Source organism: Quercus lobata, chromosome 3, assembly GCF_001633185.2.
Source record: "Quercus lobata isolate SW786 chromosome 3, ValleyOak3.0 Primary Assembly, whole genome shotgun sequence".
NCBI classification, from domain to species: domain Eukaryota; kingdom Viridiplantae; phylum Streptophyta; class Magnoliopsida; order Fagales; family Fagaceae; genus Quercus; species Quercus lobata.
The window spans coordinates 21,534,378-21,546,581 of NC_044906.1; the positions used below are offsets into that span (position 1 = coordinate 21,534,378).

A 12,204-nucleotide genomic window follows, 5' to 3' on the forward strand; every position below is an offset into this window, starting at 1 on the left:
TCCAAAAACCTAAATCAAAACCCACACAACCAGAATACCCAAAACTAACTCATATTTCTTAGTTCATAACCAAAAAAAAAAAAAAAAAAGCATGGCAGATTTCAGAAAACAAAAACAATATCGAAGACGAAAAAAGTATGCTGACCTTCAGAATATACTGTTGCAGAGACGAAATGGCGCAGAGAACGAACAGAGTAGATGGCAGTTAGAATGAATATTGAAAGGATGGAGGGAAGGGATTTTCTTTTGCTGGTTTGAGTTGAACGAAGAGGTTTAACATTTGATTTTTGTAGAGTTTTTAGAGTTTTAAGACACATACGGTACAACCTTTCGTGTTTTAACTTTTAGGCTCCGCTTGGGAGGAGGAAATGGAATGGAATGGAATGGAAATGAATGAAAAGAATAATTTTAGAATATTCTTCCCTTCCCTTGTTTGGGAGTTTTAATGGAGGAAATAGAAATCTCATTCCCTAGTTTGGGAGTTTAAGTAGGAGGGAATGGAATGGGTAGAAGGGAATACTCATTCCTCTCTATTCCCTTAAAATCTCAAATTTTCATTCCCTCCGAAATTGGGAGGAATGGGAGGGAATGAAATTTGATTTAATAATTTTTTTACTAAAACTCCCAAAATAATCCTGTATATTCAATTCTTTATTTTAAAATAGGAGCCTAATAGTAATATTGTCATAAAATAATTCCATTACATTCCCTCCATGTTGCTCACAAACAAGATTACTTCCATTCCATTCATTTTCATTCTTTTTCATTCGTTTATTTTAAAACATCCAATCAAGGTTACTTAATTCCATTCCATTCAAAAGAAAAATAAATAAAAGATGTATTTAAAAATAAAAAAAATAAAAAAAAGGGGGCCTAAGCAAATCAAAAATATTAAAAAGTGTGAAAAGAAGATGAATAGAGGAATGGCACCTTGTAAAAAGTCCAGCTCAAAAATTGATGGAGACTTGGAGCTTTCATCCTGCTTGATCAAGAAGATGAATAGAAGAATGGCACCTTGAAAAGCCTTGATCCACACTCTCGCACTCTAAATACTGTGCAAGAAGACTTGGAATAAAACTCAGAACTAAGGAACCTTGTTTCCCTTACAAATGAACCCGTGTCATTCTCTGCTAATGAGCATGAAAGCTGGTTTTCCACCATGGATCAAGTACCATTAGCTTTGTTTCTCGGGGTGCTGCTACTGGACACAATGTTGGGCCAGCAACCATTTCAGATTCAAGATATTCAGACAAATCTAAAATTTCATGAGTTCAAGCTACTTGTGAACCCAATCGAGCACCCCACAAGCTGATCTTGAGGCTCAAATCAAGGTCAAGCTGAGACTGAGCTCTGGTAGTTCCTCATTGAGGCAAGCCAAGCCAAAGCCACTTGGCTTGTTTACATCCCTAGACTTGCAGTATCGTTCTTTGGTATGGAAGATGAAAGGCTTGGTAAAGAAGGAACATCAAACCAGACAAGGGCGTCTGAGAGAATCTACGTTCAATTCTCAATTTTCAATAAGAGAGGTCCAACTAACGTGAACAGGATGCCCAATAGGTTAGGACAGGGCCGCCAGATTCTAATCTGGACCTTAGACATGAATATGCCCTGAAGCCTAAATGCCCAAATCCCAAATATATGCAGTCCCTGATGATAATAGTCACTCTCACTGAAGTTGCATTGGAAAATTCTATTATTTCTTCCGTTCAAGAGTCCTTTTTTTCTGATAAGTACTTCCATTCTAGAGACATTATATTACAAGCCCAAAGAAAACGCCCATTTGGTTTTGCTAAACCTAGAACATCTATGTAACTATGTTGCAACATTCCAACACTATGTTGGTAGGTGTGAATTTTTCTAGCTACTGACATCAAAGACTAGAGGTATCATGTATTTTCTATTGACTTACAATTCTACTTCCAATCAAGGTAAACCTTGATTGTTAATTATTCCTAAAGACAACCTTCGATTCCAAACAAGGAAAAAAAACATAAACTGAAGCACATAGATTTAAAGAACACTTCTTTATTTACTACAGTTGGTTTTGGACATAAAGAATACAAGAATAAAATCCTCTTGAGTGTTTTTCAATTTTACCTGCAAGTTCCAATCCAGATTTTTCTCCCTTTTCAATCATGTTTCTTCTCCCTTTTTTTTTTCTTTTTTTTTTTTTTTTTTTTTTTTAACAGCAAAAGCAGAAAATTTTGTTACTCTTTTTCTTTAGATTTCAGCAAGAACATAATCTTTCCCTTCTCTTTTAATGGCATAATTCTTCTCTTTGAGAGCAGTATCTGTTGGAGAGATACGTATGACAAGAAACTATCACATAGAGAGAGAATGACATGCATAGGAGAGAAGCAAAAATGACAAGATAAAAAACAATGGAGACAGAATCAATCCACTAGTCTGTATATACCGTAATCTATAAAAGGCACACCTTACCCACTGTAGTTTTCTAGGACTGGATTGTGCAAGTAGTGCTACTCCCATGAAATGGTTAAACCGGTTGCTTCCATAAGAAAGCACGGATTAATCACAAAAAAGGCCCACACTTCCTCTTGTTTATGAGATGGGAGAATGAATCACACAACTAACATGACCTTTATCAATAAGGGTATTTTGCTTTAAAGAAGTCAGCCTCCACTATTGATTTAAAACCAAAATAAAAATCATATTGAACAAGGGAATTTATATTTATCGTTAAATGCTCCAAAGTTGCATAAATGGCATTACAATGAGGATGGGTTCTATCTTCTACAGAGAACACATGAACGTTGCTTTCCAACTCAATCCAACTACACCCAGAAGCCTTTTTTATGCCTAAACTCCTTAATCTCTTCCTCACATTCATCTTCTCTCCCCATTTGCCCAATATCAAATGCATGTTAGACAGAATAACATGAGCAGATACTGCCTTAGGATCCAAATTGAAGATCTTCTCAGCCACTCTCCCAATCAACTCCATTTTTGTCCAGAACCAACAGGCACTAAGTAAAGCTCCCCAGACAACCCCATCTGCTTCAACAGGCATTGCTTTTATGAACTCCTCAGCTTCTTGTAGATAGCCTGAACGGCCAAGAAGATCCACCACACATGCATTGTGTTCCAAAGCTGGTGTTACTCCATAACTTTTTTGCATTAAGTGGAAAAATTTCATCCCTTCATCAACTAGACCAGCACGACCACAAGCAGACAGAATCCCCACGAAGGTAGCTCCATTGGGAACAACTCCTTGCTTTAACATTTCCTCAAAGAGTAAAATTGCTTTGGAGCCAAGCCCATGATGTGCATATCCATTGATAAGAGCAGACCCCGCTGCCACATTGGGTGAAGAGATGCTACTAAATGATTTTTGTGCATTGGAGATGTCCCCACATTTGGAGTACATATCTACAAGAGATGTTCCAACATAAGCATTTGATTCAAATGGCGTTTTGATCACATGGGCGTGAAGTAATTCTCCTAGCTGAAGAGATCCAAGGCATGTACAGGCATGAAAAAGAGCAGAAAAAGTTGATCTAGTATGGTCTATTGATAATCTGTGCATAGTCACATATAGTTTGAAAGCCTCTTCATGTCGATGATTTTGAATATAACCTGACATCATTGAATTCCATGTCACTGGGTTTCTTTCCCCTTTTGTTTCTTCAAACAGCTTCAAAGCTTTATCAATTTCTCCATTCCTGGAATACGCAGAAATCATGGTAGTAAAAGAAATTATAGTTCTTTCCGCCATTCTATTAAGCAGTTTCTCAGATTCCTCGACTTGGCCGCTCATTGCATAACCTTTAATCATCAAATTATATGATACTGGATTCTTTTCAACTAGCCTACCAAAAATAAACTCAGCATCTACAATCCTACCCATAAATATAAGCCCTCCAATAAGTGAATATGAAGCATTTAAACCTGGGTCTCCCATCCAATCATAAACTCTCTTGGCCTCATCAATAGATTCACAATCACAATATAATTCAATTAATGCACTAGCAACCAAGTTATCAAATTCAAATCCATATTTTATCAAAAGCCCATGAGCAATCCTCCCTTCTCTTAGGCTTCCTAGTCTTCCACAAGCCCTTATAACACAATCCAAAGTAAACTCATTAGGCTTCACCTCACCACTGCCCCTCATCCTCCTAAACAACTCTAAAGCCCATTCACACCCACCCTCGCTCCACGCATACCCAGAAATCAACGTAGTCCGTGCCACAACATCCCAAGGTGGCATCTTATTAAACACATCCAAAGCCTCGCTCATCAAGTTACATTGCACATACCCCACAAGCATCAAACTCCACAACAACTCATTTTCACCGTGCAACTCATCAAACACCCGTTTGGCTCCTTCAATATCAATACAACTTGCATAAAGGTACAACAATGCACTACCCACAAGCTCAAATCTCTCAAACCCAGATTTCAAAACTAGACAATGTAGCTCTTCTCCCTCACAAACTGACCGGGAACGCGCACATACACTTAATGTAGTCGAAAAAGTGGTCTCATTGAGCTTTATATTACTACTGTGCATAATGGAAGTTAGTTTCAGAGCTTCATAGTATTGCCACCATTTGGAGTAACCTGATATCATCATGTTCCATGAGACAACAGGTCGTCTAGGCATTTCATCGAACAGGTTCCGAGCAAAGTCGAGCTGGCCATTTTTGCAGTACTTAGTTATAGAAATGTTGGTAGAAACTATGTAGTTGTGAGGGGCTTGTGGAGATTGACAAAGGGTTGTGAAGAACTTGAAACTCTTCCACCAGAGACTCTATTTCTAGGTTCCTAGAAATGAATGCTTCAGTAACATTAAGTGCGCTTGTCACCTTGTCGGTATATGCATCGGCAAAAGAAACAGAGAAATCAATCGCACCGTTTTCCCTGATTGAAAGAAGTTCAAGAAAATCATTTACTCATTGACTTAAGTCTATTCCCACTAAAACGTGCTACTTTCATTCTTCACTTCACACGGACATGAAAAATATTAGTTATAGCATTATGAGTTAGCAATGTGGGCAAGTCTCAATTTTAATTTGTTAAATTTGTGTGACATTTTTATCATATAATGTATCACTCACCCATTGCCCCAAACACACTATTACCCAATGGGCCAATAATTATAACTTTATTCACAAATCACAACTCACATCTCACTGTCTCAAACACTCAGCAGTTGCAAAAACAAATAACAGTCTCGGATACTCCCAAACACAATCACAGATTTCCAGATGACAGATTCATAAACATTATAAACGAATGGAGTGGAGAGAGAGAAAAATCATATCAAAATCGTTGTTAAGTTATAACTTATAAGGTAGAAGGAGAGAAAAAAAAAAATACTTGACAAGGCAGATTGGGATTCGGGATGGAGGTTGGAGGTTGCAGGCTTGCAGCAGCCGGTATCGGAAGTGGGGTGCGTGATGCGTGGGTCAGTGGCGGCGTCGCTGACAGTTGTGGCGGCGCGGCAAACCGGCGAGTCTTTCTTCTCGCATGGATTGTGTTCGTTGAGAATTTACTCAATTCTCCTAGAGGACCATATCATTCATGTCATCATGTGTTTCTCGACTTGTTCAAAAGGCCGCCCAATTGATTAACACGAACTGATTTAACCGACTGCATCAATATTACAATAGCTGACCGAAAGCGATCGGCCAGGGCCTAACTCAGCGTTGAGTGTGGTCTTGGAATTGGACCAACATTATGCGGTTTGGTGCAAAAATGATTCAGCTTTTGTTTTACAAATCTAATAAATGATATGGCAATATGTATATTGCTAGATCTAAAATATAAAAAATTGAACTGTATAATAGATAAATTTGAAACGGAGAGGATCATATTTCCATGGTCCTTGGTGCCCATTTCTCATATTTTCCAATTTAATTTAATTGTGAGGGAGTATTGCCTCATAAATAATAGAACAAAGTTTGGTTACAGACTTGGTTGTAACCAATGATTATAACTTTACTCAAAATATTTTTATTAGATATGAATTTCGATAAATCCACCATAGAATAACATTTTCTTTTTATATTCTCTATACTTGCAAAATTTTCAAAAAATTAAAGATCAATAATTATATTATCAATCAAATATTTAAATTTCAAGTTTTTTTACTCTAAAATTAGGCATGAAAATAAGTTTATGGATCAAATAGTAAATAATATCTAATTGGCACACAATTAGACATGTTTGTTAAGAACATAAAGAACACAAAATCCAACAATTAGGGCCCCGTTTGGTAACGGTATTTAAACAATGAAAATTGTTATTTAAACACTATAGGGATAAAGGCCTAGAATAATATGTTGGGCCTTGGGTTTTTGTCCGAGGACGCTGAATGATCCAAAGAAGGGCAAATAGTTATTTAAAGTCTCAATTTAAAGTCTCATGAGTAAGAAACGAATGAAAGGTGGTCTGAGGAAGGATTCCTCCTCGGATGTGTCATATGCAGCTCAAATATGTATTCCAACAATTAGAAGGACCCTCCAAGAAGCTACAATGATAGGAACATGTCTCACGAACATACAAGAAAGAAGGAAACCCAAAAATATCTAGGGGAAAGCTGCTGCCACTGCATTAAATGCATTGCAGCTACTTTTCTAGCCACATTTATGTGGAGAAGACCTCTAAACAGTGTTACCTTGGTTACCACAACTCACTGAAAGCCAGATAGGGTGTCTAATGGGACAGGTACTCAAGTGGAGGCTCAGATGATCAACAAGTGTAGAGTCAAAATGTTCCAGAGGGAGCTATATAATGTGAAAGATCCTCCATGAGAAAGGGATCGAAAAAAGAGAGAAACAAGATTGTAGCAATCTAAATTGTCTTTGTATCCAATTGTGATCAATATATACAAGTGTGACCTCCTCGAACTGAAAGTCCATTGATATCAGAATCTCTTATTTGTGTTTGATTTTCATTCAATTTACTACTAGCCGTTGTTCAACTCATTAAGGCCTAGTTCTTTGATCCACTCTCTACAAATTTATTGTGCTGGGCTCATTGGGCCAAGATCTCATACGTTTTGGGCTTAGGTTGTAGATCGTGTCCCTACAAACACCATAACATGTATTTTCATACAGTTTTTCACCCACACGTATTTTCACAAAACTTAAATAACGTTACTAGAAATCTCTTAACAGACCCTTGATTTTTAAAATATGTAGTTATGTTAGTTTTTTAGTAGGGATTGTAGGTATGGGCTACAACCAAATTTATAGTTAAGCTTTGTCCTAAATAATAGAGTTAAATTTACTTGTTGTTACGGAAAAATAATATCTTTTGAGGTTTATTGGTCAATGCAGCCACATAATTAAACTTAAATAGGAAACTCAAAGTATACTTGATTAATTGTTCTTAAATTTTGTCATTCATGATTAAGTTACAACAAATGAATCACATCTCCATTGATCAACTTCTTTTATTGAAGTAGCTAAAGTTTTATTTTTGGATCACCACAATTTGAAATTACTTTTTTTTTAATGCAATCTAAAAAGCCCAATGATCATGGCAGGAAATTTATTCCCTCGGCTTCAAAAGAAATTATTGATAAACCCCACAGTCCATAACCCCACTTTGCTTTTACTCAAACCATCAATCTCCAAGCATTGAAGTGAATGACCAAGAATGAATTTAATGTAACTCAACCAACTGACCTGTAGTAGTAGCAGGGCCCGCTCAACATAATTTAGGGCCTAAAAGTGAAAAGTTTGTGTGGGCCTTTTATATGTAAATATTAAATAAATAAATATATTAATATTAATTAAATTAAGACTAATTTGATGTATTAGTTATAGAAATTGATGAATTATATTAAATTAAGATTAATTTCATATAGAAGATTAAATATCATATTTGAAACATAAATTGTAACAAAAAGAACTAAAAATATGTTATTTTAAAAAAATAAGCTTACTTTTATTTGGATATATTACTATGCATATTTTAGTGAAAATGTAATCTAAAATTTAATTTTATATCTTCTTTTAAAGAGGAAAAGATAGATTGTTTCTCACCCAAAAAGAAAAAAAGAGAGAGAGAGAGGAAGAGATAGATAGATATTATTTAGTATGTGGCTTTGTAGGAGATCAGTTTACAAAAATTAAAGTCTCAAACTATTAAGAGAGATTAATTATCATTGATGATCTAACACATTTGTAACATTTTTTTTATAAACATTTTAGGATTTCAATTGGGTTAAATTTCAATTAGTCTCCTATTTTGGAAGTCTTGTTAGAAATGAAAAAGAAAAATACTAAATATACCACAAAATGTTCATAATATGATATGATATGATAATGACTATGATTGACAAACTTCAACAACCTAATTAATGAGTATTTAAAATTACTTTTTTATGTGATTAGTGATATGTTAGTTTGTAAGCCTATAGTGAAATTTGTGGCATTCTTAGCATCTCTCATAAAAAATGAAAAAAATGTACAATCATTTATAAAAATTTTAGGTCTTTTATAAAGGGAGACGAGGCCTTTTTTCCTGGGGAATTTTTTTTTTTTTTTTTGGTTGTGGGGCCTAGGGTCTGTTTGGATAGAACTTATTTTGCTGAAACTTAAAACTGAAAACTGAAAACACTGTAGCAAAATAATTTTTAAATGTGTGAATAGTGCTGTGGGACCCATTTTTAATGAAAAAGTTGATAAAAAGTGTAATTTGTAGGTCCGTGAACAGTGCATATGTACACTGTTCACTGCAGAAAGTCAACAATTGCGGTTACTGTTCATTGAACAGTAACCGCAATACTCCAAATGAAAACGCTTGAAAAAAAAAAAAAAAAAAAAAAAAAAAAAAACAACAGAAACGCAACGCAAACGCAAAAAGCTGGATCCAAACCCAGCCTTAGGCCAGCCCTAAGCAACAGAAAAACCAACTCTATCCTGTCCAGCAAAACATTCCTCTGGTCAATAGTAATGGAAAGGCTAGAAGTCATCCCAATGCCTCTAAAGTCAATGTAAGCTGCAAAGACATCCAATCCATAGGAAAATTAGTTTCATTCCACTATCAACAACAAAGTAAGCCATTCGAAGAGTGTTTTTTTTTTTTTTTTTTTTTTTTTTTTTTTTTATGAATGAGCAATGTTAAAAGTAATGCTAAAGACAAAACACTTTCACAACAAAATCTAGGTGGAAAGTTTTTAAATATATGTAAAAAAAGTGTTATGAATCTAGTGGTTCCTAATGACGATGGATAGGAATTGCAAAAAATTGACTTAATTCGAGGTAATTACCTTCCATTGAGAAATATTGAGAGAGAGATAGAGAGAAAATGCACTAAGCAATCAATTTGATTATTCTTCAATGATATCTACGTTGAATTACAATCATTTATTTATAGGAAACTAACTCTAATCTCATTGGCTCACGTGACTTAAGATAATTGGCTAGTTAATTCAACATGTGCTTTATGAATTAAGGCGTGTGCTAAATAAGCTACATGTACTCAAATCCTAGCTAATTCATCATTACCTTAACTAACTAAATGAATTACAACAACTATGAGGTGATTACTATTAGGAACACATGGGTAAAACTCACCCTCTTGAAAATTGGCTTGCAAGGGGAGGATGCCCAAAAACTTATATATACATGTTTAAGCTTAAACTTAAGCAATGTGAAACACTAGGATTATAACATACCACTACACTTTGCAGCCGACGTCCACAACAACTCACTTTATTGACACTGACCCGATGGTAGCCCTTTTTCTTTTGGCTGCTTCACTCACCTATAAGTTATTTTAATCTAGCCTCTAGGTCGCCCCCTCTAGGATTCGACCAACTCAGGGTGGTAATTGGTTCTAATACCAAATGTTAGGAACTCATGGGTAGAACTCACCATTGAAAACCGGCTTACAAGGAGAGGGTGCCTAAAATTTATATACACATGTTTAGACTTAAACTTAAGCAAAATGGGACACTAGGATCATAACAATTACAAGGCATATGACATAATTTAGGGTTCCTATCATTTCCCTCCCCTTCAAAACACCTTGCCCACAAGGTATTGTTGTGGTTGTCATCTTCATCAAAGGAAATCTTTCAATGAACTACTACCTTAGTGACATTTTGATCACCATATTCATGCACTACTCTTTGACAAGTGGTCCCACGTGTATGACAATTCCTTCTTCTTAGATCTTCAACCTTTTCTCAAATTCTTGAGCCTTCAGCAGTTCTTCAATTTTCAAACTCTCAATGGTTCTTTAGGCCTTGGAATGTTCTTGGATCCTTAAGACCTCATTTGATTCTAAAACCATTAGAATTGTTGGTGCTTGCATCTTTGATTCTCAGTCACCATCTCCTTCATTGTTGGTTCTTTGGATTGAACTTAAAGGTTAGCGTGTACATGGATATCATTATCCACTTTGATTCAAAAATCAATGTCTTGACTTGCAACAACAACAATAGATTATTGAAACTTGATTTGTTCTTCAAGTTTTATTGCATCAAGAGATTGTAACTCCTCTTCCGTCATGTTCTCGACATCCTCCTTCAATTTTGAGAGTTCTTTTTTCACAGCCTTGTGAGATTCGCAAAAGGCCTTGAAATTCTCACAAACTTTGTTGAACATTCGCCACAATTCTAGAAAATCTTATCGTAGGTCATCTTCAAATGTATCAAGATCATCCGCTCTGATACCAAATGTTACAAACCTAATGGTTCTTAATGGGGATGGATAAGAATTGTAGGAGGTGGATATGAATTATAGAGAAATTAACTTAATTTGAGTAGTCACCCTCCATAAAGAAATATCAAGAGAGAGAGATGAAATGCAGTAAGCAATCAATTGGTTTATTCTTCAATGATATCTAATATTGAATTACAATCATGTATTTATATGAAACTAGCTCTAATCTCATTGTTTCACATGGCTTAAAATAATTGGCTAGTTAATTTAACATGTGCTCTATGAATTATGCCATATGTTAAATGAGGGCTCTCCTTTTATTTCTTCCTTTCTTTGGCGCAATACGCTGACTTGAATTTGCTGATCTAGATTTAATCTCAAGTTTTTTGTAAAGGCTTCATGCATGATTTTCTTCTATGATTGACATATGCGAATTTTTTTATCTTCTTCTTGATTCACGTTCATGCATGATTAGCCTCAAAGATTCAAACATATTATTTATCATCATGTTCTTAGTGAGTATGGTATGAACTGACCTGCATCTTAGCCATATATTAGGTATACCACATGAGATACACGAACAGAGACAGAGAATAAATCTTGACTCTCAACCAACTATTGCTTTATGTATGGGCAGTTGTACACCACATGAACTGACTTGTATATTGGCACAACCTTAATTGATTTTTTTTTTTTTTTTTTTTTTGGGTGCAAGGGTTGTGCTAGAGTGACTCATCCTTCATCGACCCTTGCAATACTCAGCCTTTTAATTCTTATTGTCTTTGAAGTTATTGCACCAAGCTTTACAAAATTTCAACTTCACAATTGTGTCAAATTTTGCATGACCTGAATTATGGAACCCCTTCAAGAGGTACATTCTTGTACTCAGGGTTTTTTTTTTTTTTTTTTTTTTTTTTTTTTTTTTTTTTTTTTTTTTTTTATGCACGATATTTTCTTTCTATACATTGGTGATTTTCCTATAACATGCTCACTTGAGATGTGGGATTTGGTTTATTCATCTCTCTCAAGTGTGTATTTTTTTTGCTTTTAAACATACTCACTTGAGATGCGGGATTTAGTTTATCCATCTCTCTCAAGGGTGTAATTCTTTTTCTTTTCTTTTTTTTGAAAATACTCACTTGAGATACATGATTTGGTTTATCCATCTCTCTCAAGGGTGTATATTTCCTTTTTGTTTTGAAAAAAAAAAAAAATTTGAGCAATTAGTTTTACTAAGAAGTTCAATCACATGTCAAAAAAATTGAGCAATTAGTTTGACTAAGAAGTTCAATCACATGTCAAAAAAATTGAGCAATAAGTTTCACTAAGAAGTTCATTCACATTGAAAGAGTACTCCCAATTGGTTCGTCCTGCAATTATATCTCGTCCCAAATAAAGGTATGATTTCATACTCACAATATTTGTATGATGTGAAGCAAGTAAAAGAGTCACGCCTACAGCAAGATTTTGATCAACAAGAACAGCTTGTGACCATTGTGACAGATTAAGGGGATATATGTCACAATCCCACTTTGGTGAAAATGGGAGGACGAGTGCA

General features: G+C 35.1%; 1 protein-coding gene across 1 annotated transcript; it reads right to left on the reverse strand.

The window, feature by feature from the left end:
* Positions 1-2,255: 2,255 nt before the first annotated feature.
* LOC115979588 (pentatricopeptide repeat-containing protein At2g13600-like) lies at positions 2,256-5,744 on the reverse strand. Its single transcript, XM_031101642.1, has 2 exons — positions 5,344-5,744; positions 2,256-4,884 (listed from the first exon to the last, which is right to left on the reverse strand). The coding sequence occupies exon 2, from the start codon at positions 4,625-4,627 to the stop codon at positions 2,606-2,608; it is 2,022 nt and encodes a 673-aa protein (XP_030957502.1). The 5' UTR covers positions 4,628-4,884; positions 5,344-5,744; the 3' UTR covers positions 2,256-2,605.
* Positions 5,745-12,204: the final 6,460 nt, after the last annotated feature.